The following is a 27,348-nucleotide window of genomic DNA, read 5'->3' as shown; positions in this document are numbered from 1 at the left end:
GGTTCCTAACACTTCCTCTCCCCCTAGTGTTGCCCCCCAACCTGTTGATGACCCGTCGGAAAAACAACACTAGGTCGGGGTTCAGAAGCTTGAGGGAGATCCCTTTCTGCAATTTCGTTGGATCGAGCCACCACTACAGATCCTCTTTTATAGAAGGAAGAATTCTCAATTCCTCTTTCAAGTCTTCCTTGTTTTGCCAGTTCTCCAACAGAAAGAACTGAAGAGGCCTGAGATGCAGACTCCCCAGGGAAACAAACTTCTCCAGCGAGGAAATGGTCCCCAGCAGACTCATTCATTCCCTCACCGAGCATGTTTCCTTCCCCAAGAAGGCCGAGACTTTTTCGTACATAGAAGTTGCCGTTCTTCTTGCGACGGAGACGCTATAAAGCCGCTGAATACATCTGAATTCCCAGACACAATGGACAGTGAGGGGATCAGCTGCGACTTTTCCACAGACCAGAAGTCCCAGGGACTTCACGAGTTGCAGAGTCAACTGAAGGTCCTCCAGATACCTTCGCTGAAACGACGACGCCGAATCAACCAGTCGTCCAAGTAGAGTGAGATCCTGACGCGGCGACAGGTGCAACTGCATCGCAACGTTTTTCATGAGTGTAAACACCCTCGGAGCAAAATGTGACGCCAACAGCATCTGGTGTTCCCAGGCGGTCAACCATCCAAGTACTGACCAGACCCAACGTTGCTTAACTTCGCTGATCGGACGAGAAGCGGTGTTTTCAACGTGGTATGGCCGTTGTGCAGAGTCCAAAGCAGAGAGCCCTGAACTGGTCACGCCTAGTCCCCAAGACAACCTGAGATACTTCATCGAACATGGATGAATTGGGGCGTGAAGATAAGTATCTTGGAGATCCAAAGATACCATCCAATTCCCGGGATGAAGGGCTCCTAGTATTGACTGCAGGTCTCCATCTTGAACTTTTCCTTCTGGACCAAGTTGTTCGACCTGTTGACGCCCAAGACGGGTCTCCAGCCTACTGAAAGTTTTGGGACTAGAAACAATCTGTAGTAAAATCCTGGGGAACACTGCGAGTCCAAGACCTGTTCCACTGCTCTCCGCTCGAGCATCTGTTGAGCAGGTCAAACAGAATTTTCTGTTTGACAGGATGGCAATTGGGAAACAAAAAACAGAGGAGGAGGAGACAGGAAGGGAATCAAGTAACCTCTCTCTAACAGTAGGAGGGACCAAACGTCTGCCCCTCTCTCTTTCCAGGCTTGTGCAAAAATGAAGCCTGGTTGCTAATGGAGTCTGGAGATGAAAGGAGTCACTTGCTACCTCTCTTGAAGTGACATTCCTTCGGGAAAAAAACTCTCTCGTGGTGCGGGTCTCGTGTTGCTTCCCATGGAAGCCCCTTTGTTTGTAGGCAATTTATTTAGCTTTTGTTTGCTTTTTGTATCATTGAGATCGGTGCATTCGTTATGGAGGAGATGCAGTTTGAATGTCAATAACTTTAGTTTTGAGATATACGATATTTTTTGCTTCTCTGTGTATTTATTTGCTTGCTGTTACACAGTTTGATGTTTTATGACATATTTGAAAAGCCAAAAATATAACAATAGACCTGCAAAGTAATATAACTTCGCTAAATGAAGCTAGATGAAGCGAGTGTCAAAACACGGCTCAGGTTGGGCAGCGCGACGCCTTACTTAGTCAAGCTCTGAGCTGCTACCGACTGACTGCCACTGACTGCCCTGCGGCATTCCTGTCTTTTTCGCTGATGCGCACTAGGTCCACAGGGTTGCCATATAACGCATTACATATTATTATTTCATAGCTAAAAGGAAATTACTACCGATATACTGACATTATCATTACATTATACGAAAAATGTAATTTTGTCTATGATAGGTTACTGTTTTTGTTTATAACTCCTAACTATGGCGAATTTTTTTAATAAAACTTTCTGAGAAGATAGTCAGGATATGCATGATGCCATATATAAAATATCCCAGAAAATTTTGATTTTTCGATTTTTTTCATCAAACGCTCCCTTAAGACAAAGACAACTGCGAAGGTGGAGAGAGAGGAGCCGAAGGTTGAAAAGTCTCAGGAAACAGATCCTTAAGTAAAAAGCCAGAGTCTGATAATCAGAGGAAGAAGAAGACGAAAGATGTTTCTCTTCATCCAAAGGCTGTGACGAAAGAGGATGTTCTTCCCCAGCTGGCGGGTCTTGAGAGTGGTGAAAGTAGTTCCGATTCGCCGATACGTAAGCGGGAACTCCCGCGATCGAAGAAGTCGTGGCTAAATTAAGTAAGGACATCAGATGTTGAAGCGGTAGTTGTGCGTCATGATGTACAACTGGATATGCTGCCAACACAATTAAGAATTAATGTTGAAGCTAGTTAGCGTGTCACACAAGACTTGAAGCGATGGAGCGTCATGGCGTGACGCGCGAGAGGCTCCGTGGCAAGTAAAAGAAGAGAGTCACAGCGTGGCCCGCGAAGCGTCATGGCTCAGAGCGCGCGCCGAGAAGGCCAAGGTGAGGCGCGTGAAGCGTGAGAAGCGCACGAAGAGCAAGACACGCGCTCCTGGCGCGAGTCAAGAGAAAAGTCCAACACCTCAAATCGGGGAAGACGATTAGGAAGCCACTAAACACTCTCTCTAGACGACAGACGAGAAGCCCCAAAACATCTAGCAGACGAGGAAGACGAAGCAGGGAGACGAAGGTGAAAGTCTGTACCTCTTAACGGGCAGTTTGAATCTTGAAAGGTTCATGAGAGCATCCAGCTGTTGTTGCAAACCCAACAAAATCTTACGTGTTGGAGAAGCAACTCTCTCGGGAGAAGGGCTGAACCTGAGAGAAGGAAAAGGGCGAGAGAAGATACTTCCTTCTCACAGGGGAAGAAGCTCCAGCCCTTGCCTTAGCGCGACAGGGGGTCGAGTAGCGTCATCATCCGAAAAAACACTTTATTCTCTTCTGAGAGGAATATCCACGCAACTTTCGGGAAGAGCACAAACGTCTAGAGGAAGAGGACGTTGAAGCGCCCTCTCCTCTAAGCTTCTCTTAAGAGGGCGAGAGTCCAACCGAGAGCTCCAACCCCGAGGCGGGAGGACGTGTCGGAGGACGCGAGAAGCAATCCTTCAGGATGCGTGCCTGTCCACAACACATCCCTGGCAGCCTGGGTAGCGTCATCAGGACCTGCCGAAGGGACGCCAGATCGGTGGGAAGCCCCCGAAACCCTCATGCGGCATGTAATTTTAGACATGCCCCTCCTGGTCCTGGGAGTTCGACAGAGGTCCAGGCCTAGAGGCATTATAGGGCCGATCTGACGCCCTCCACAACACTAGGGGGCACTAGCACTAACACTTTGCGCTTGAATTGCATTCACTTTAGTTTCAAGAGCAACATTGGCTCCAACACGAGAGCCAGGGTATTACCTTCTGCAGCAATAAACTACAGGGTTAGTACTAAAATTTACTACAGGGTTACTAGTAGGAGAAAACCTGACTGTCCATCTAAGGATGACTCTAGGAGGAAGATCTCCTCAGCCTATCACGCCCAATTTAAGCATATAGGCTTCATATTTCTTCCACTCACCCTCAGATAATCCCACACATTCATTATACCGATTATCATAGAGCATTGAACACCCTTACATAACATACATAAAGTGTGAGGAACTATCAAAAGTCTTCGATAGTCTCACCTTACATTCACCCAAGCAACAGACTCAATAGCTAGAGGTAAGACATCTTAATTATAAGAAAAGTCAAAAGCAAAATAAAAACGGTCCACAAAGAGCGTATGCCAAGTCACAGATCCAGTCGAATACCAAAAACAACCAAAATACTTAAGTGACAACAAATTTCGAAATCCAAATGGCGGAGGAACTGACAACAGGTGTTGACAGTCCGGCGACAGAGAAAATCTGAATAGAAAATGGTTCCTGATACCCGCCTCCCAGCAGCGGGAATGGGTACTAACCACCTGCCCGGCCACTCATGCAGCCACTGAATTTTGAAATTCTGTCGGACTTGGAGAATACAGCTATATATATATCTGACAGGTAAGTCTCATGAACAAAAAATCTTTTTGCAATATTTTATACATCGATAAATGGAAAGTTTCAATAAAATACAGCCAAGTTTTGTTAATAGCCAGTTCTCTAATGTTCTCCCATCAGAATTTTAAAGAACCTCTGTAACATTACTCTCCCCTCCCAGTGCAATATAGGTGTAACCTGTTTTATTCTTATGATGTGATTTCTACTTCATTCCATACAACAAGTAATATGTGAAAAGTTAGTATTGAGATCAGCACAAAAGAAAAATAACAAGTATGCAAAATTCAGACTAGAAAAAAATTTTGTGAGAGCTGACTGAGCCAGTTGCATATTTTTTACAATTTTATTAACAAATTAATGACTTTTACCAATTAAAGAAAAATTTATGAAAAAAGAGACGTAACTGGAACATGAATGTTAGACACTGGTAGTATGAACGCGATGTATACTTTCAAGAAATACTAACAAACCTAAGCAATGACTCGAGCCTGTAATACCGTTACCTATTATACAGTATATTCTGTCAGTTGTTAAATGCCTATAAAAACTGCTACTGAAAACGTATTGTACAGTCAAGTCATTTGGCATATTTTCAATAGTTTCATTCATTTTAAAGGATGCTTGTGTAATATAAATTGTTTATTAATTGTAAATTTTACATTAGATAAGTGCAGACTGCCACATTGTGATAAAAGCGTAGCAATTCAGTTTCAAAACTTTCAGGAGAAGCTCTGAATCCAAAAGGCAGGTTAGATAATTTCTCGCTGTCCCCCTCATTCTCTAGGTTGTTTGTATATGTTAACCAGTATTTCTTACTAGTACAGTATTTAGTTTCTATATAATTATGGCCCGGTACATCTGTTGTAACTCAAAATGACATATATTTATCATCAAGGTAATTTTTGCACTCTGTATATAATCCCCCATCTTCTGTATGAATAATTTTTGCACTCTTTGTATATAATCCCCCATCTTCTGTATGAATAAGTGTTTTGATAGGAATTCTAAGTCTATTTGTTTATATTCAAATAAGATGGAATTAATCCAATCAGTAGCTGATATCATAAGCAGTGCTGCCAGAAAATATTGTTGATGAAAACAATATGCCAAAGACAAATTAGCTGACATCAACTGAAGTAAAAATATTATATTCAAGAGAATTCAGACAAATAACAACGACTGATTATTTTTATCATCATTATACAAATTAATCAGAGTACCTGTACTGAGTAATAGGTAACAGCTAATCAGACATCATAAACAAAAAGGGTTTTTACATGGGACACTAACTGTTCTCTACACATCAATTATACTCATTTCTATATACCCATTCAGATCCTCTATTTGTACCACATTCAATATGGCGCAAACAGATTCCCATTGAATTTTTGAGTTAGTACAGCTTGTAATGCTGCAATGCCTGACAGCATCAAAGTAATGACTATAAAAATATTAATCAACTCTTACTTATGAGCAGAATTTGGACCAACTTCTGATAAGTAGGGTTTCTCTTTACTGACAGGCAGGTGACCCACATTTGCCCAGGTACGACGTTGGGTTACTGGGGGTCCTTGTAAAACTCTCTCCCAAGCATCTTCCTCCTCTTCTTCAGGAACTTGCCTTGAACTTGGGCGTGTATCATAACCTTCATCACTAGCAGCCTAAGGTACAAAAAATTGTAATAAACACTGTTGTCACACAAAGCTCAGTAAACATAAAAAAATTTTGCTTTTATTTTTCATTCTTTTTTATGGTGGTACAGACATGTTACTGAAAACACTCAGTCCAGCAGAAAGGTTATGCTGACAATTTCAGTGTTAAAACTAGCAAGCAGCTATCAATAATCATATGGGACCTTTGCTCAAGAGAGGCTTTGCCACTGCTATATTTCACAGTTTTTTGTTCCTTGACAAAGAAGAGATAAATAACTAATGAATTAGTTGAATAACAATAATAATACAGTATGGTAAAAAAGATGGCACTTTGTATGCCACTGAGCTTATATTGTGGCTTCTCAACTTGACATATAAGTTTCTTCATTTCAGCTGGTAAATTGTAAAGCAGCTGTCTCAAGTTCATTTATGATCCTAATATTTCAGTAGTCCAGGCCACCATTTACAAAGGGTGAATGGCACCAGGGGTACATACATGTTTACATGGGGGGGGGGGAATTTTTGATTGGATGGTCATAGTCATGGAGCTCTTCTAGTAACTGGGGCAATTCACTCTTTGTAAATGGTAGCGTAGACTTCTAAATGCCAGGATATAATAAATAAACTTTGGACAGCCACTTTATAATTTACTAATTTATATGCCAAGCTGAGAAGGCTCAATATAAGCTCAAAATCATACAATGCTATTCTTTTCAACAATTAGCTTCAAAGGGGGGTCTTTGAAGCTCTTCTTCAAAAACAATAATAATAATAATAATAATAATAATAATAATAATAATAATAATAATAATACAGGCAGTCCCTGGTTATCGGCAGGGTTCTGTTTCTGAGGGTGTGATGATAACCGAAAATCGCTGCTAACCGAAAATCAGCGATTTCGGCGCTTTTGGTTATCGGCACCTCTGTTAGGCATGTATCGGTGCCAATACCCAATTATTGGCGCTGATAAGCGGAAATCGGCAATTTTCAGCACCGAAAATTGCCGATTTTCGTCGCTAGACAAGTGCCATAAAACTGGATCGCTGTTGACCGAGCCCGCCGTTAACTGGGGACTGCCTGTAACAACAATAATACACAGTGCATACTTCTAAACTACCAACGAACACAGCTACTCACTACTCCCAAAGGTGATAAAGGTGGATATCTTGCTAGGTTATTAAAGCCACAGTATTCATCTGGATTTAATGGTAACTCTGGCACACTTAAGACAACATCTGGACTTATTTCTCCACTACGTTTCTGCAACATAGCTCCCAATACCCTGTATCAGAAAGGTAACCAATTTTAAAAGCACATCAAAAGTGTTAGTTAAGATCAAGTACCAACCAAGAATATATAAAAAATTGTAATGCATAGAAATAAGGAATGAGGACATCCAACCCCTATAAATAATAATCAGAGGGTATTAAAAATACCCTCTAATTATCATGAATTTTAATGCAGTCAATAATAGATATCATAAACAAAAAATTGTAATGAAACATAAATGAGAACAAGCAAACCAATCCCTGGCAAATGACAAGGATATTCCAAACATGAAAAAATTTGCATACAAAACAATACTAAACTTTCAGTAATCCCTCGTTTATCTGCAATTACATAATCCATACAGCAGTGTTATCCCCAAGATCTACAGCATCCAATATATACCTTAGTACCTCAACTTAAAGATGCTTTGGGATCTGGCTTTCTGATAAGTAGCAAAGTCCATTAGGTAAGAAGGATCCCTATCATGGCCTGAACTTCAGTATTTTCCAGATATCTTACAGCTAACAGCAATTCCATGCATGTACAATGGATCCCTGCCTTTTCGCGGTTCTGGATTCGCAGCTTCACCTAATCGTGGATTTTTTGTGGAACACATATACATGTATACATTATTCATGGAAAATCTGCCTATTCGCAGTATTTTACATAGAGAAATATTCACTAATTACTGTATCTCACATAACTTTCATGACTAAATCCATTTTTGTGATAAAACTATTAAAATACTGATATAAGCATTTTTAGAGGGGTTTTTTGGTGTTTGAACTATCAAAATAGGCAGTTATAAGAGCTTTTAGAGGGGTGTTAAGTATTCTCAGATTATAGCTATTTGTGGGGGGTTGTGGTATGCATCCCCACGAATACTGGGGGTCGGTTGTAGTTCCTAACGTAAACTAACCTGTACTTTACACATGACGGTCAATTTAACAGATTTATTTGAAAATGTGTGACATCTTAAATGCTGGCCAATCAAAATAAAAAAAATAATTATCACGATAGATATTTTTTTAAAAATCTATACATGAAGGTCTCCAATCAGAAAGGAGGATGCGTAAGCGACTTTCCCTCCTACTATCTGGGACAGAACAGTGAACGACAATGGAACTGATCTTTTCGTTCGCTGTTGAGGTAATAGGAACCAATGCCTGTTTAGCCAATTTGAGGCTATTAAGTACAGTAAACTGTTCCACTGAAGATTAGAAGTTTGCTCAAAACCTTCGAAATCTGGGACAACAGGGGAAAAAGATATCGTCCTCCCCTAGTTCAAGTCTTCAGGAAGGCATCTTTCGCTGTTGCTTGACTATCCAGGTTTGGAGACATATATTAGGGGTTTGTGATTCTAGTACGTGGCGAACAGGTCCACTTCCGGTTGTGGAAGCATGCTGGCTATTGTTTGACAATAGTGGCTGTCCAACATCCACCTTGTTGAGGCTGTCATTTTCCTTGATAGAGAGTCTACTATTACAATGAGACCCCCTGTGAGGTGAATTGCAGACATGTGCCACTTCATTGCTTGAGCCATCTGAAGGACAGCTAGCATTACCGTATTGAGAAGAGGCGAACGTGATCCCAACCTCTTGATGTAGGATATTGTAGTTATGTTCTCTCTCTTCTGGAGGTTTGGGTTGTTTAAGATACAAAAAGGCAGCCACCAGCTCCAGGAAATTGATACAAAAATTTCTGAGTAGCTGATCACCTCCCTGCCACTTGACGATCCTCCCAATGTCCTCCCAACCTGTCAACGAGGCATCTGTGTGTTTGTCACTCATACAGATGGAGGAGACAGGGTGACCTGTTTTGCCAGAGATTCCTTCCGGAACCAAGGCTAGAACCAAGTATCTCCTACAACTCTTTTAATCCTTTGATGAGGTTGGTCTATCACCAGCATCTTTTTTTCTTTTGCATATGGATAGCCAGAACTTGTTCACATTTTTAGTTGCAATCTAAGTATTAGATCTATTACTGATGAAAACTGCAGCAGACCTATCATATGTTCTGATTGCCATCTGGAAACTCTGGGCTGTGCAAGGAACCTTTCGAGGACTTGCTTTATTCTGTTTTGAGTATGTTGGGGAGAAACAACAGGCTGTGAAGAGTGTCCCAACACAGTCCCAGCCACTGAAAGTGTTTTCAAATTTATTATAAACCTTTTGATTGTACTGTAGTCTGTTGACCATTGCTCTTAGGTTTTTCAAGCCCTCTTTTCTTGTGGGCCCCCAGATATTTTTGTTTGAGTTCTCGAACAAATACTGTTGCTAATTTTGTAAAATATTCTTTAGGCATAGTTAGCCCAAAGGGCATGACTTTGAATCTGTATGTATCTTTTCCTATCTGGAACCTTAGGAAGGGGCGGAAGGGAACGGCTATAGGGATGTGCCAATGTGCATCTTTCAGATCTATAGAAACTGTCTAAGTCCCTTTTTTTAAATGATTCAATGTACTTAGGCAACGGTAATTATCAGAAACTTATGACAAACAATGTGCTTGTTCAATGTTGATTGGGTTGAGGATCACTCTTCTTTTGGAGGAATCCTTTTTGAGAACACTGAAGAGACGTACTTGGTGGCAAATATGCGCATGTTTCTCTATGGGCCCCATTAACAGGGCCTTTCTGCACATAAATAATGCTGTTGCCCCAAAGGGAAAACTTCCATTGTCTGTGATGTCGTCGAAGCCAACCCCCAACCAATATAATTCCTCTTGGTACCTGCCTCTTCCTCTGCCTTTGCCTTTGATAGACATTCCACATGTTGTTTTTCCCTTTTCCCCCTATAAGAGGGTTTTTGGACCTTGTGAAAAAGGATGTCCTTACTGTTGTTGTTGTCCCTTTGTAGGAAATTGTCCCTTCTGACCACCTACCTGTTTTTGAGGAAAACTTTTGGGGGTGACTGAAGGGTTATATGATTTTTTATCAAAGTGAGCCTTTTTTGGGATTGGGTAAAGGGAAATTTTGGGTTCTTTGTTTCCTGAATTCCCCTTTCCCAAGAGGAGCATACACTGTACAATTCTGTTGGCGGGCATGCTGGTTGAGTTGAGCCACAACAGACTCCTCAAACAGGTCCTTACAGAATGGGTTAGAATGTAATAATGCAGTGACATTGGAGAGTGTATTGATGGCGCTCTCCAATGCTTCCATTCGCCATTCAAGGAAGTCAAAGAGTGCTTCCCATCGAGTTCTCATAAGACTTTTGGCCTCAACAGCAAAAATTATCCTGGGATCTTCTGGAAGCCTTTAGGTGGCAACCTCCAGCAAGGTGGTAGAGGTTATAATGCTAAGGAGCTGGAGCCTAGCATAAAATTCTGACGAGACTGTCCCCTCTGAGAGTCTTCTCATAGGGGTCCCAAACTGCTGAGTAGCTATATCTAAAGGGAGCCTTTTCCTTTCAAAAGGGAGTTGCAGCATTGCTCATTCCTTGGTGGAATTTCCCAAAACTGGGGGATGGTTTTAATTCTGCCACTGTCTCTTGTTTTTAGTTACTACAAATTCTGAAAATCTGTCTTCACATGATTAATATTTTTGAAAGTGAAGGGACAGAAGGCTGGGGCTACTTGGTGAGCACGCCAAGGATTATCAGTATCATCAGGGGTGAGTATTGGAGCCCCTATTATGTTTTGATCTGAAGTTCTGTATTCCAAACTGACCCTTTTGTTGTTTCTAGTCGGAATTCTAACATCAGACCTTGTTTGGGCAGCATTTGTAGCTACACTCACTTTTCGGTTAGAGGATGTAGTACTTTTACACTTCGGTGTGTACATGACTGACTTACTTTCCTTTTCAGAATCATGCTTCATGTCCCTTATATACTGCCATCAATTTCCTTACGGAACCGATCAAATGCCACAAACTGTGTATCCCTTTTGTGGGAACTTGCTGCAAACTGTGTATCCCTTTTGGGGGAGCTTGCGCAATCTAACTGAGCTTCAGCAACTGAACTGTAACTGCCTGTTAATCAAGGGGCAGAAGTCCTGGGCAAGTTACCCTTCCAAAAATGTAAACATTTCAGTCCGAGTTAGGTGGATCCCAGTATCCCTTTTGGGGGGTAGGATCCTATTCAGCAATGATAGCTGCATGGGGATAGAATTTCTTCTGGAAGGTTTCTCCCATGGCTAGCTAAAATTTGTGTCCCTGAGCCTTCTGGGTTCAGCAGGGCCATTTCAATGGCAATGTCCACTTCATATTTTTTAATAAGAATGTCAACTCCATGTAAAGATTCCTCTACTTCCTCTGCGGGGTTAACCTGGGAGATATTGGGAACTGATGTTACTGGGTTTTGGCCCAAACATTGATGTTCTTCAGAGAAAGAGTTAAATATCTGCTGCCGGAGTTCTGCCGGAAAGATATAATCTCCTCCTTCCTCACCCCTACTGAACCCTAGGACCCATTGAGACAGCTTAAAAGGAGCTGTTTGTCGACTAAAACTGTTTGCTGAACCAGGAGTAATATTCAATCATACCTTCATTTTTGCAACAAATTGGAAGTCTCTAGCACAATATTTCGATTTATGGTGAATTTTTGAAAAAACCCTTTACATCTGGTGACGTTACATAAAAGTTTTATATATGAAAATGTGCGCAAATTTACAACAGAAAATAACTCATGGTTTGCTTTTTTCAGTTTTGAAATATTTTCATATAACTTCGATAAATATAAAAAAGGTGGTCAACTTTAATCGGGATGAAAACCAATTGGCTAAAAACAGTCTAGTGGATTCAATCAATTAGCTTCATTTTTCAACAAGGTCTTAGCACAATATTTCGATTTATGGTGAATTTTGAAAAAACATTTTTTACGTCTGCTCGTTTGAACATGCATCATTTTGGATAATATTTTCTCTATGTTGCTTTGAACAATAAGTTATATACCAAAATCAGCCAATTTAGTGATACAACTAAAAAAATTGTTATTACAAGCTTAGTTAGTATTAATTGTTTTTTTTTTAACTGATTCCAACACTGATAATGATAGTTCCTGATGGTTGCATACTAGTTTCAGGCAATATTACTTAATCTTAAAAAAGCATTGTGATTTTTACAAGTGTGCAGTTTTTGTAATACATTTAATTAAATATCTAAAACTTGCTTAAACCTCTAAGGTTTGTTTTTCACAAGGGTCATGGCAGGTTATGGGATGTACCTGCAAATAGTGGGCTTACAAAACTAGGTAGCCATCAAAGCTAGTTAGTATTAATTGTTTTTAAGTAGGCTAGTTCCTCATAAGTTTCAACTACAGGTTAACTTGATTACAAGTTGCAGTTGTAATACATTTAATTAAATATCTTGTTAAACCCTCTAAGGTTTAGGTTATAATTGCCAAAACTTTAAAACTAAAACTTTTAACTGGCTGGTTGCGGCTTTAACACACAAATTATAATTGCCAAAAGTTTAAAACTAAAACTTTTAACTGGAAGTTAATATTAAGCACTTGTCTTGCTATTTTTGATGTTTCCATGATCCTCGATAATGAAAACGGAGAAAAAAGTCGATTTTTTTCAGAGCTCTGGTAACGACGTGAACCTTTCGCTATAGACCAGACATAATGGCTCCTTGGTCTTTTAACGGCCCAGTTGTAAACAAGAGGGCGGATGTGTATGCGCAATACTGTAGTCACTTCTATTTCTTGCAAGTTCTTTTGACGTTGGAAAAACTGGGTTCAGCTTTGCTGAAGATAAGGGAGAGTGCCCTCTTATCTTTGAGTCCATTATATACTCCATCACGTGTTATAATGTTAATCATTACAACACAATCTCTGGCCAAAAAGACCAACTAGAGGAGAATTCTTTGATATTAGTTTAGTCACCATGGAGCTATGGTAGACCATGGAAGGTAACTCCTTGAGGACGAAACAAGGAACTACGCTATCAAAAATTGAGTAAAGTGTTTTTAAAGATGTAATAGAAGCAAAGCCTCACAGTTGCACTATGAATCAACTGTACGGAAACAGCAGAAATTAAGATGGAAGAAAGAGAATATGAATGGAGGTACAGTAAAAGGGTTGTAGCTATGGGCCAAAGGGACACTGCAAAGAAACTTAAATAATGCCTACAGTGCACTGTGAGAAGTGCACTGACAGCACTAACCCCCTACAGAGCTTCCAGCCAGGAATCTAATATGTCTATACTGCCCAATTATGACCCTCAAGGAACCTTGTTGCCTCTTCTGACCAGTTTACCACTTCATGACCTTATTGAGGAACAGGAGACAATAGTGGAAGAGGGGGAGGACTTGTAAACCATGCTAAAAAATTCTTAAAGTCCAGCCCATAAAAGTGATTTCAACATTGAGAGAGAGAGAGAGAGAGAGAGAGAGAGAGAGAGAGAGAGAGAGAGAGAGAGAGAGAGAGAGAGAGAGAGAGAGAGAGAGAGAGATTGGATTTTAGTGCAGTGTTTTGCATGTTGTTTTTAAACATATAGTGTATGTATACAGTGCTGTGAAGTAACAAAATATGAAAATAAAAGTACAAACTTGCTGTTTTACATCCACGAAGTATGGTACAGTGTACATACTGCATTTTGTATTTATAGGCATATACTGAAGATAAACATTACTGTGAAGTGACAAAATTTTTACACCCATTGTAGTATATTGTGATTTATAAGCATAAATAGTGAATAGGGTACTGAGCAGTGACAAAGTATGTGTTAATAAGAGTACAAACTTACCATTTTACATCTGTAGGATGTTTTTTAGCATATCCAGAAAATTCCAATATCCACAAGGACTTTAGATGTACTATTGCTGGTAACTAAAGGATTACTGGATTATAATACTGTACACAGTTTTCTTTGCTACAATAATATATGACAAACATATGATGACAACAAGAATTATGTCATCATTTAAATTTGATATACTACTGTACAGTAAGTCTACATTAAACAGTGTTCTTACTTTCCAGCTGATTCTGATTCATCTTTAGGGAAGATCATTGGATTTATGCCAGTACCAGGTGGAGCAGTTGTTAAACCTAACAGATCCTTTGAGATAGGTAATGATGCATCATCTCTACAACCTTGTGCTTCTTCAGATGAAATCTTGAAAACATCTGACGTAAAATTAGTGAAGTGAAACCGGTGTTGTGCTGAATATTCATATGTATCACCGTAGTTCAATGGACCTTTAGGTAGAAATCTTGGGAGATCCTAAAACAAACAAACAGAATTTATAGGTTCAGTAACTTACAAAGATGATGTTAACATCAGCCCTATTGGAGGCAGATGGGAATAATAAACTTAAAAATGACACTGCCTCCATAAATGTTGGTCTCAGATACTTAGTTCTCATTAATATTCCACTGAAATATATAATTCTTTAGAGATTCAGAACAATTCAGGCATCTATCTCATGAACAATCACTTGCTAGAGCAAGGGGGTGTTCCTCAACAATTACCTCAAATACCAAACAATACAATTTTGTTTTTGTAGAACTCTCTCATACTGTAAAATACCAGATCACAAAAGAAGCTTAAAATACACTGCTACTGCCTGGCTTTGTGATTAGTGGTGAAATCAACAAAAACATAAGGAAGCAAAAATAGTACTGAAAATAATAAGTTCCTTGGGAAAAGACACATACGTACTCAAGTAAAGTACTGCACCTAAAATTGCTTTATTACAAAGCATACACCTAAAAAAATGCAAATTCTGGGAATATATTTACTACAGATGTGGGACAAGTTAGGTTTGTAACATAGCAAACACCAGCAAAAAATTGCACGTAACACTACTTCAAGCATGAAAATATGGTGAATTCTTGATCCAACGACAAGTGAACCTGAACTTCATTCATGGCTGCCTATTGCACCTTCATTTTATTCTTACATAGATGAAGTTTCTTGCTTGTTACCACTCAAAAAATTTGGCAAGGAGACCCAAAGTTTCATACCTTCATGCATAAATTTTTAAATGAATCTAACTGCAAATTTTGTCTTCATATCCATAAAAGGAACAAACACATCAAGAGCAGAGATCAACGATATCTAAAATTCTGAACATACCACTGTTGGTGTTATAACACGTGGCATTATCTTTGCAGGAAGATGGACATTTTCTTGTTTGCCACCACATCCCTTAAGAGCCACCAGAAATTTGAGCACTTGACGCACATCACTGCCAGTCTCCAGGTATCCTGTCAAAAAAAATTTAAAGTATTAGCCAAAAAGATAAGTGATGACTACGATACCCGAGTTAACGATACTTTAGGGTTGTGGGTCAATGGATGACTTTTTTTAAATACTGTACTTTAGCCCCTACTACAATGACACAAGAATGCTGTGATTATAAACATTTGGTAGTTTAACCAGATCACTGAGTAGATACAGTATAGCACTTAACACTCACAGGGCTAGTAAAATATTTTTGCTTTTAAAACTTCAAAACAGGATAAACTAAAAAATGAAGACCTTACAAACTTTCCTAAACTGATTATTTCAAACAATACATTCACATTTGGTTGAAATTCAGTCTTTTGCATTAACTGTTAATGTTGACCAACATTCTCCACATGAAAGAAATGGTTCATGTGGGCTGTTCATCAAATATCTAAGCACACACATAAAAATTTTCATAATATAATTCATTATTTGGATACTTACCTACTGTTAAAGAAAGTTATATTTTCATGCTAGGCGCAGGTTGGCATTCAAAATAAAACTATCACTTGGTCGATCTACATGATAACCTAGTTCACCTGTTCTCCACCCAATTTGTCTTGAATGTTCAAGCTCTTATCAGAATTCTTGACAACCTACTAAGTTGTGGGGAGGCTAGGCAGGTCATACTTTTAACAGTAAGCAAGTATCCAACTAATAAATTTTACTCTGAAAATTTATACTATTTGGGACGAATCTTACCTATTGTTAAAGAAGAATGATGGGTTAGTACAGTTAGACATAAAGCCCTCTCACCCACGAGAATTAAAGGTTTCCTGCGTGAAACCCAAAACATTCCTACCTGGTCTGTGATCCTTCCTGGAAAGTACTGCCACCAGAAGGTGGATGCCATTCAAGGCATAAGGCTAAAAGAAATGTCTAATGATAAAAAGGTAGGCTTCTATTAAAAAATGTACCTTTATGCTCCCCACAAACTCAAACCTGGGATTTAAACTAATAAAAGAGCCTACAAGATTGCTCTTTCTTTCAGACCTGGAAGACTGAGGGCTTTACAATTTTCAAACAAAATTTCAATGTCTTTAAGGTAATGAGCAGCAAATGCAGAATTACTACTCCACTGTGCTACAACATTAACATCATCTAGCAACAAACTTTTCAAAAAATTAAATGAAGTAGCACTAGCTCTTACATTATGAATAGATCAGTATCCAGTCTCTCAAGCAGTCTGACCAAACACCTAACACAACAGGGCATTGCATTTTTTGGCATTAGGCCTCCCAATCACAAAAAAGCTGATGATTAACTTTGCCTATGATATTCATCCAACAACACAATGGTTCCATGGGATATAAACATAACCAAGCATTCACAGGAGTGGTGAAAGGAAAAATTCGGAGACACTGAGTCTTCTTTTTTTTTAAGACATAATCACAGTCTTGAAAAATATTAAACATTGTCAGTCAATTTGGCTAGTGTTTGAATGCACTGCAGACCTAAAATATGCTAAAATAATCAGTGCTTGGTTTTCTTTTTATCATATTAAGACCCTTCATAATATTTTACACTGGGTAACGATTTAAACAATGCTTTTTTTCTTAAATCCATCACAGATTTTGTGCTACATTGCTAGTTCTCTTAAAGGACTCGTCCAAGTTAAGCTGCCCTTGGGTCATGTAGACGTCGAACGCAGATATAAAGAAATGACAAGTAGGGGAGTAAAAAAAAAATCTCTAGACAAAAATATTACAGGATTGTGTACAGTATTTTAAATGACAAAAGCTTGTAGAGAATGAATTGAGAACACTTTCATTTACATACAAAGAAAATTTATATAAAAATTTTATATTTTTTAAAGGTAGGGAAAAGAATGAATCTGCATCTGCCTAAGAGCAGAATTTCTCCATGAATATATATACGTATATGTTTGTGTATGTGTTTTTGTGTGTGAATATTCATTTCTGAGAGAGAGAGAGAGAGAGAGAGAGAGAGAGAGAGAGAGAGAGAGAGAGAGAGAGAGAGAGAGAGAGAGAGAGAGAGAGAGAGAGAGAGAGAGAGAATGGTCTCAAGGTCAATATAGGAGATAGGAATTAACTTATGAAAGATCAAAAAGAGGGTTTAAGTATCCCAGGAAACAACAAGGGTCTGGACAACACGACACGAAAAAAAAAAATTCCGTTTGTCTCGCAGTTGTATATTATACTTCTTTTCTTTCTATCTTCCACAATAACTGCAAATGGAATTATGAAAATGTTTTGCTATAAGTTATGATGATATTTTGCACTCTTTCTATCGGTCTTGTCTTACAAGTAGTCTTGTAGTCTAAATCCCTCAAGAGATTTACCATAGATATATTGGATTATTATTGCTTCTAAGGGTAAGGATTAACGAGAAATAAACACAGTCACTTCCAACCAAGTACATTTGACAGCGTGGGAGGAAATGAAACATCTAAAACAACAAGAGGGACTGGAAATAATATACTGTAGTATCATATGAGGCAGCCCTCTGCAGCCTCATAAAAGAAGGAAGACAGGTGTTGGCATTCTTAAAAGATGCCTTGTGTTCCAGAATGCAAGAAATCTCTTCAAAACGTGCCATAACAGAAGGGAAAAGTCAAGGTTTCTTCAACAATCTAACTGCAGCAGCAATGCTTGACAACAACAGAGACCAAATCTTTAAGGAATCCCTCTCCACAACCAAATGAGGGTAGAGGGAAATGCAACACTCCAACAGTCACCTAAACACTGTCAGTGTTTCCCTGCATCAATCTCCAGCAGAATCCTACTCCTTGGTAATAAAAGAGGGGAGACAACAGAAAGCACACCCTCTTGCAACTCACCTAAGGTGCCAAGAGGCAGCTAAGAGAGAGATAATGTTACACCAACAGGTGCAGCAGATGACTGGGAAGGTGGTTGGGAGACAAACCAATTACTTTAATGGTTTTAAAATATTCATGCATTACACTATACTGTTCCTCAGATGTGCACCATATTCAATACTTCTCCCACAGAGAATGCCTGGAGAGTAAAGCAGCCTCCAACCTCAAAGATACCTATCATTTACATAATTTCAGCTCTTCACTTGACCTGATTGAAAGTGGACTTCACACTGCTGTTCTACAAGCAACTAGCTCCATTTTCACACATACTTTCCTATCACTGTCATCATCTGAACTTTATTGTCATAAGTATTTTTTCTTTCTTCTCTTACTTTGGAATAAATGATTCATGTATTCAATTTGCTCAATATCTTCAATTTTCAAATAATGTGTTTCTCTGTAACCAACAAGAATGTGCAATATGAGTCAAATAACCACTAATTTTTTTTACTTATCAGTATTCTACATATAACTGATGAAACTGCTCAAATATTGCTATAATATCCTTTCACAAGACACTAGTAATCATTGTTACCTCATGTAGTTACAATAGCCCTTAAATTATCTGATACTTTGGGTCTGGTCTACAGATAAGTACTATAACAATGACCCTATAGCATTTTCAAGTTGTCCCACAGCTAAAAGTAACTCCACTTACCTTCTGACCTAAACTAAACTGCACCTGACATTTAGCAATCAATCTAAGAGTTTTATCCAAAAATGCATCTTACCTACTGAAATAGCCTTGCAAATCACCACCATAATATATTGCTGATAAGTGTAAGTGTGTTGAGTTGAAGTGTTACAGAATCTGGTTTTTGTATTCTTTCCCTCCAGAAGTGGGTAATATAGACTGATATACTTTACTATATTCAATACTTTGTGTATGTATTTATGACATTACAGCACAACCAGTATATTGGTCTGCCAACACAACAGGAGTAAAACACACTCATCAATCAATGGTTAGCTCTCTTGAGTGAGTCAAATAAACTTCATGAAACTACTGTATGGCATAAAAATGCCATGAAATTGACAAAGATTTCAATGCACATAAATCATAAAAGGATTAAAAGTAGAATTACCAGTACAAACCAGTAAGGTAACACTGTGATATCATGTATATAATTTTACCTACCATCCTTTTTCAAAGTGTCCAAACACTTATTGAGAGAGTTGGCATCATCAAATCTGCGTTGCAGAACAAAGACATGAGTCATCCATATCAAATTTTCAACTTCATTGGCTTTTATATTTGATAGTTGATCTACAGGACTAGAGGTTTTAGAAGCATCCCCAACAAAATATTCTGAAAAAGTTAAAAACAATAAAATTTCAATAAAAAGGTATTTCTTCTAATCTTAAATTATTATTACTAATATATGAAGACGAACCCTATTCATCTCATAAATGAATGGCATAAAAGGAAGAAAGCTATGTTCAAAAAATAACAAAATTTTGAAAACCAATTTGTATTTTTCCTAGATATATAAACCAGAGCACAAGCTGGAAACAAGTCAAAATTTGGTAACATGGTAGTTAACCAGGTTGTTTACAATTGGAGATGGGGGGGTGAGTGGGGGAGACCATCACACTCACTTATCCTTTGACCACATGGACTGAGCAGGGCGGTTGAGGTTGGAAAGAATATAAAAGGCTCTGGTTTGTATACCTAAGAAAAATAGAAATTGTTATTCAAAATTTATTTGCTTTTAGGGAAATACAAATCATTACCTTTTATAGGAGACTCACTCCTTAGGAAGGTGGCTAACATCTGACTGGAGTTGTTAGCCACCACAGAATTGCATTATTATCCCTGTCCGTACAAACAGGGGAAGTCATAACACCTGTAACCTTCTACCAAACTAGTGAAATGGAGTGAAACCAGTGTGAAGTTGTATGTGGAGGAGGATGGAAAAGTAAGTTTGAAGATGGTTTCTGGAGTGGAGGTGTATGCAATGGAGGATGTACAATTGCCAAGGGATTCGGGAAGTGTGTGGAGTGTGAAAGTAGGGTGGAATTGGCGCAGAGAGTTTAGGAGAAATGTTTATGTTGGACGGTAGCTCTGCGTGTTATAAGGCGGGTCGCACATGTGTTTGATGGGGTTATGGATATAAAGGATCCAAAGGTGTGTGTACAGGTGTGTGGGAATGTGAAAAAGAAAAGGTGGAGAGGCATACATCTTGGTGATAGATTGGAAAGTTTGAGAAGTGTTGTCGATGTGAGTGATAGTAAGCATGTTAAGGGGTATGATGTGATGGCTGAAGGGGAAAGGACAGAAGAGTGGAGTAAGGAAAAGCTTAGGGAAAAGGTAAGGTTGAATGAAAAGTTGAGTGAGAAAGAGAAAGAGCAGGTGTGTGTATGAGTTGTTATGGGAGAGAAAGGGTGTGTTGAGTCAAGGGGATGAGGACTTTGGGACAGCTAGATTGCCGGAGTTCCGTATTCAGCTGACAGATGAAACACCAATTTATCAGAGACCACGACATTGCCTGGGTCCGGTAATGCGAGAGGTTGAAGAGCAGTGTGAAGAGTTGGAAAAGATAGGAGTGATTGAACTCAGTAAGAGTGCTTGGAATAGTCCAATTGTGCCGGTAAGAAAGCCTGATGGGAGTCTGCGAATGTGTATTGATTATCAGAGAGTAAATGAGGTGACAGTGAAGGAAAGATTCCCAATGTGTGTGGTGTCTGTGTGTACAGTATGCATGGGATGAAATTGTTTAGAAAGATGGATCTGGTAAGGGGGTATTATCAGATGCCAGTGGCAGAGGATTGTAGACCCATAACTGCCTTCTCGACTACGAAAAAACAGTATCGGTTCTGCAATCTCAGTTTTGGATTGCCAAATGCCCCAGCTGCCTTCCAGAGAGCAATGAATGTCATGCTGAGTGGTTTCCCCTGCGAGAATGTGTTAGTGTTTCTTGATGACATTTTGGTGATGAGTAAGACGGTAGAAGAGCACAAGACGTTGGTGCGAGTAGTGTTGAAGCAGTCAGAAGAAGTGGGGATGAAAGTCAAAGTGAGTAAGTGTGAGTGGTTCATGAAAGAGGTGGAGTTTTTGGGTCAAAGGCGGAAAAGTTTGTAGAAAAAGTGAGAAATTTCCCTTGACCCAGGACTGAGCGAGAGTTGTGTGGATTTTTGGGATAGATCGATTTTGGAAGGAAGTTTGTGGAAGATTGTTCGGGAATTGCAAAGCCATTGTCAGAATGGACAGGCTGTAGGAGAAGTACGGTTGTGAGGTGGGATGAAAGGATGGTGGAAGCGTTTGTGAAATTGAAAGAGGAAATGGTGAAGGATGTGGAGTTGGCTTACCCTGACTATAGTGCAGATGCCAGTAAGCTAGAAGTGTATACGGATGCGAGTGGAGTGTCAATGGGTGGATGTTTGCTGCAGAAGCAAGTGGTGAATGGAGTTGAAAGGGATAGAGTGATAGCATATGTAAGTAAGGCGTTTAGTTCGGCAGAGTGAAAGTATTCGACTATTGAGAGAGAGTTGGCTGCCCTGCGGTTTTGTGTGAAAGCGTTACGCCTGTTTCTGTATGGTGTGAGGTTTGTGGTACGTACAGACCATCAGCCTCTAGTGTATCTCCAGAGAATGAAAGGAGTGGATGCTAGGATTGCACGAACAGTAGAGGATTTGAGTGATTTTGATTTTGTAGTTGAGTACATCCCAGGTAAAAGAAATACTGTTGCAGACATGATGTCTAGACCACCTGGGGAAGGGAAAGAAGAGAAGATAAAAGACATAAGACCAGAGTATCTGCCAAGAGGATTGGTAGTAGCACATGAGAGTAAGGGGGGTGGTGACTCCATGTTTGAAAGTTTGTGGTATGGATTGAATGATTTGGTAGATGAAGGTTTGAAGGTGCAGGTACCTGGAAGTGTGAATGAACTGAGGGCAGAGGTGATTGAAGAAGTTTGCAAGAGACCTGGATGTTTGGGAGTGTCAAATGTGGAACGGTATCGAAAGAGTCTGAGGGCTATGATGTGTCCTGGTGTAGCCCCATTTCAGGAGGTTTTGGTAGCAGTGAGTAAGAAGTATAAGGTGATTGTGCCCGTACATATTGGTGGTGTGAAACCTATAGTGTATCGACACGAGGGAGTGAAAGGGAGTGAGCGTGGGTTGCATCTGCAGTGTTTGAGTGGGGTGCACTATAACTGGGTTGTGGAGAAAAAGAGCTATGAAAGGAAGTATGAGAAGGAGGAAAATGTTGAAGAGAGAATGCTGGAGTTGTTGGAAGTGGAAGACAGTAAGGAAGTAAATGAAGGGTGTTTGGTTAGTGGAAGAGACAGGTGTATGTGTGTACACAGGAGAGCAAATGCAATGACTGTGGGTGTAGATGTCAGTGGAGGACAGTATTGTGGTTTGGTTGACACTGGAGCGCAAATATCGTTGGTGAACGCACGAGTGATTAGAGATGCCGAGAGAGTGGATTGGAATGTTAAAAGGAGAGTGGTGAATGTGTCAATAAGAGGTATAGCAGGAAGATCAGTTGGATGGGAGGAAGTGAGGCTGAAGGTAAGGTTGGGAGAGTTTGAGGTGGAAGCTTGTTTTTTTGTAGTACTGGGAGATAAGCAGATGCCATGTTGTTTCTTGTTTTGGGATAGATTTCTTGAGGAAGAATGGGTTGGTAGTGGATGTTGGAACAGGAGTTCTGTTGAAAGACGAGGTTGTAATAGGGGGAAGATTCAAAGTGAGGCAGTGAATATGGCCAGGTTTGTGGGAATGATTGATAGGAGTCTGAGTGAGGAGGAGGATGTAGTGGAGTTGGACAAGAGTGAGAATGAATTGTTGACAGCCGAGGACACTGAGGAGATACTGCGGAAGTGTTTTGTGGTGAGTGAGTTGAAGAGATGTATTAGAAAGGGAGTACCTGGAAGAAGATGGCCTTTGTTGTTGAGTAAATGGATGCGGTATGCTGAGAGATTCGTTGCTGTGTGAAGAAGTGGTGCATTTTTCGAGAGAGAAGATGGAGAGTTGATGTATGTTCCAGTATTCTCGATGAGTGGAGCAGTGGGGATGTGCATTTTAGTCCATGAGAAATATGGAAATATGGGGAAGTATAAGCTGATTGAATGTATGAAAGAGCGGATGTTTTCCCCGTAATTGAGGAAGATTTGTACAGATGTGGCAGTCACATGTAAAGAATGTCAGAAGGGAAAGTATCAGAGAGTGTATGCTAGCCCACCTGTTTTGAAGTTGAGTATGAAAGAACCGTCTGAGTTAGTGGCAACTGATTGTGTGGCGTTGCCGGTAACTGCGAGAGGAAACGTAGGAGTGGTTGTTATGGTAGATCATAAGAGTAAATTTGTAAGTTATGCAGCTGTGAAGAATAAAACTAGTGAGAATGTTGCAAGAGTGGTCAGTGTGGTCTTGTTGCCTGCGTGTGTGAGGAAGCTGGCAAGGATGTTGAGTGATAATGGGCCAGAGTTTGCTGGTAGACCGTTTGAGCAAATGTTGAAAGAATGGGGTATCAAGCATGTAGTAACAACTCCGTATATGCCGAGTGCAAATGAGTTGGCGGAACGAACCATAAGGACTCTGAGTGAAATGTTACGAATGTTGACTGATAGAGAGAATGAATGGGATTTGTTGTTAGGAAGAGTGGTAGTGATGTATAATGGGTCAGTACATAAAAGTACTGGCATACCTCCAAGTGAGTATGTAATGAATTATGAGAGGTATGTGAGAGCAAGGATGGATTTGAATGAAGAAAGTGGAATGTGGAGGCAGGCAAATGAAAGGTTTGAGAGTTTCAGAGTGGGTGATAGGGTGTTGAAGGAAGTTGTTGAGAAGGGAAGGTTGACAGCCAGTAAGATCGTGAGAAGTATGAAGGTCCGTATGTAGTTAAAACAGTGTGGTCTAATGGATTGGGTTTGTGCTCGAAGACAGGAATGAAGAAGGTAATGTAAGGGTAATACGAGCACATTATAATCAGCTGAGAAGATGGAGAGAACCCTGACTAATAAAGAGCATCCCATTAGGAAGATATTAAGGGAGGAAAGGGAAGAGGAAAGAAAAGAAATAGAGGAAGATGTGAACTGGGGAGATAAACAGCTAGTATTGGTGGAACATAAGAGAAAGTCTAAAGAGGTGTAGAAAGAGTAAGGGTACAGTTACTGAGTTGTTTGCGGAGAGTAATTTCGAGATGGGTTGTTTGATTTTGAGGGTTTTGAGAAGCCAGTAGGTGCGGAAAGTGAAAATACCCTTGCAGTGTTATTTGGGGGTAGTGAAAATGAGGGTGTAATTGATTTTGAAGGATTTGAGTGGGATGTGGAAGGAGTGAACTTGGTGAGTACAAGGAATGTGGACGAGGATATGCAAGAGTTGGGAGAATTGGAAACAACGCCAAGTTGTGAGGAAGACGGTACGTATAGTGTGTGTGAGTTTCCTTTGAGTGAAAGTGTTGAAAGAGTGAGTGTTGGAGTGGGTGTGAGTGAGAGTTAGCAGTGCTGGAGAGTGTAGGTGGAGGAGTTTTGGATAGCTTGAGGCAGACTGTGGAAGAAATAAATGAGAGTATGGAAGACATGATAGCAGCCATGTCAGGTGTGAGTGAGGTTGGAGCCAACGTAAGTCTCCAGAGTTTGAATGAACTTGGTGTAAGTAGTCCGAAACCAAAGCTAGGTGAGTCTGTGTGATTGGAGTGGAAGTGAGTGAAGAAGAGGTGGTGCATGAGAGGCCATGGACCAAGTCAAGGTCAGTTCGGAATATGAATGGGTGGTAAGAAAGGGATTTTTAAGAAAAGGAAACCAGATTTCCTTTATTTTAGTAAGGGGGAGTGTGGTAGGCTAACTTTGGGTTTGTATGATGAAAGACGTTTGTATGAATTAATTGTTCCGTTTTGTTTGTTGTGATGTTTTTATTTTTGTTTGATTTTTTGTTGTATGTCAAGAAGGAGTACACTAGGTAAGTCTGTTTTTTTTTGTTTTTACTTGCAGTTTGCTGAATGTGTCGGAGTAGTGTGGCTTGCTCCCCTTCAACCCAAGGTGTAAGCAGCTGCCTACCTTGTGGTGGTTAGCATACAAGAAAAAAAAAATATAAAATTGAAGACAGAGGACACTTACTGTGGTAGAGTTTTTTTTGAAATAGCAGAAAGGATAAGACAGAGAAGTGATAAGGAACATAGAGAGCGTGAAGCTGCCAGACCGCAGGAAAGAAACAAATATTTGGTCAGGATGCTCTTCTTCCTGTTCCTCCATACATGACTCTATAACCTTAAAGGTGCTGATCTCGACACATTTCCTGCAAGGACAGTGTGACGAAATCCACAACTGACTGATGTTGAGCAAGTTAACTCCCAATGGAAGGACGTGATAGAGACCATAGTTGATAGAGACCATAGTTGCAGCAGAACGTTCTAGATTTAGGTTAAGAATTACGTTTAGGGTAATATTAAGACTGAAATAGCTTAAGTTGCAGTTCTTTAGGTTAGGTTCTTTTGATAGAAGGGCAGGAAACTATAGGATTAAGACTGAGTAGAATAAGGTTTGATGAACTATAGTGATCATATCAACTATAGGATTAAGACTGAGTAGAATAAGGTTTGATGAACTATAGTGATCATATCAAGTTTTTTGGTCACTGTAATATTTAAGGAAATAAAGTAGGTTAAGGAAAGCAGAGGATTTTATTTTGTAACCTCTAAATTTGTTCCCATCATACTGCCCCAATTGTGTACCATAAAAAGCTCCTACATAATGACTACCATTCCAAGTGTACCACCCACTCCCAAAATTAGAAGGGGTACTCACACAAGGAAAATGTTCAGAGAATCAGTAACATTTCCTGTAGGAGACTTCATGCCAGAATGTTGTGGCTGTATACTGGCCAATCTTTATGTATGTATAAAAATTATTTTTAAGATTCAGAACTGTATTTTAATTTATACTGTATTTTTATTAGTCAGTGTTCTCCCTCGTGTTAGGTCTAACAGGGAACCTAACTCATTTCAGGTCTGATGTGATGAAAGGGTTTGCCCTAAAGAGAGAGTGTTAGATAGTGTTGGTACTTGAGCAGCACTGCTGGCTGCTATTCATGGAAGACTGCAGCAAAACGCCATAGATTGTGGTGGAACTTATTGTGCAGTGTATGGGTGTCTTTATATAAAGAAGTATCTCATCCAGATCTCCACCTAAGAATCAGAGGGATGGGACTGAGGAACATCCCAGACTCTTGTCAGATATAGATAAGTCCTGAGATTCCACCACTAGTCAAGAATAAAGGATAACAAGAGCAATCCCCGCCCTACTGGAGGCGTAACGAGACAAAGGCTAGCCACAAGATTTCCCAAACTACAGGCCGAGGTAAGGTTAGAAAAGTCTAACCATAAGGACTCTGTCATCACCAAAATACAGAGAGGCCAAAAAGTTTTTAAGCATTAAGAACATATACCACTCCCGGGAAAAAAGTCAAGTATATCTTAGTTTAACCAGACCACTGAGCTGATTAACAGCTCTCTAGGGGCTGGCCGAAAGGATTAGATTTATTTTATGTGGCTAGAACCAACTGGTTGCAAGCAACGGGACCTACAGCTTATTGTGGAATCCAACCCATTATGAAAGAAATGAATTTCTATCACCAGAAATAAATTCCTCTAATTCTTAACTGTCGGTTCGATTAGTCCAGCTGGGCCAACAGCGTGCTATATCAACTCTACCCATCCCTCTAATGAAGAACTATACCAAGGTACCTGAGAAGAGAGGACTTCAAAACTTTTCATGTGCATAGACAACGTCACTGAAGAGAGAGGTCTAATCCAATCAGTAGGAAGTCTGTAAAATGCTAAACAAAAGCTTTCATGTCAGAAACCAAAAGGGACATCACTTAACGTAGAAGGTTAAGTCTACGATCTGCTGACCACATGCTCCAAACAGAGAGATGCCCTCTTTTATGATACTTATCATAGAAGATGCACATTCTCTCTGATACACGTTTGCCAAGGATACATATAACATCTACAGTACTGCCAAATTCCTCACAACCCTGTGAGAAAGGCTCTCTCTCACACAAACAGCTGAAAAACTTCCAGTGGAAAGGTGCAAGAAGTGCACTGCCTACCAGGGCTGGCAAACATTCAGTTGGCAAGGAGGCTGGGTTGGGCAGCTCTCATGGTGCCTTAACTAAGGAAACAGTAGATTGGGATACCACACAAGAGTCCAACTAATAAGCACTCTATACTGCCGAGTGTCAGCAAGCCCAAGTACTTTGCCTGCTGCTTCGGAACAAGGTCAGACTTCACCCAATTGATTACAAACCCCCATCTATGACCAAATCCATTATAGACCTGGGGGAGTTGCCTCTCTGAAAGTGCTAAGACTCAGTAACATAGGGGTATTGGAATATGCAAATACCGTTAAAAAATGGTCCCAAGCAAAACTTAAGGCAGATAGTAAGTAAACACCTG

The 27,348-nt window shown here is 39.8% G+C and overlaps 1 protein-coding gene and 1 non-coding gene across 4 annotated transcripts in view; both read right to left on the bottom strand.

The window, feature by feature from the left end:
- LOC136851274 (gamma-tubulin complex component 6-like) overlaps window positions 1–27,348 on the bottom strand; it is a 366,897-nt gene that overhangs the window by 316,329 nt on the left and 23,220 nt on the right. For all 3 annotated transcript variants that reach the window (XM_067125258.1, XM_067125257.1, XM_067125259.1), the window contains exons 3-7: window positions 19,087–19,257; window positions 14,957–15,087; window positions 13,851–14,101; window positions 6,810–6,954; window positions 5,488–5,681 (exon numbers count right to left, since the gene is read on the bottom strand). In XM_067125258.1, coding sequence (XP_066981359.1) covers window positions 5,488–5,681; window positions 6,810–6,954; window positions 13,851–14,101; window positions 14,957–15,087; window positions 19,087–19,257 — 892 coding nt within the window. The remainder of the gene's footprint in view (window positions 1–5,487; window positions 5,682–6,809; window positions 6,955–13,850; window positions 14,102–14,956; window positions 15,088–19,086; window positions 19,258–27,348) is intronic.
- Window positions 638–756, bottom strand: LOC136851654 (5S ribosomal RNA). Its single transcript, XR_010856947.1, has one exon. It is a non-coding gene; the product is annotated as a 5S ribosomal RNA (ribosomal RNA).

Source organism: Macrobrachium rosenbergii, chromosome 23, assembly GCF_040412425.1.
Source record: "Macrobrachium rosenbergii isolate ZJJX-2024 chromosome 23, ASM4041242v1, whole genome shotgun sequence".
NCBI lineage: Eukaryota > Metazoa > Arthropoda > Malacostraca > Decapoda > Palaemonidae > Macrobrachium > Macrobrachium rosenbergii.
This window is presented reverse-complemented; position numbering and strand designations above follow the sequence as displayed.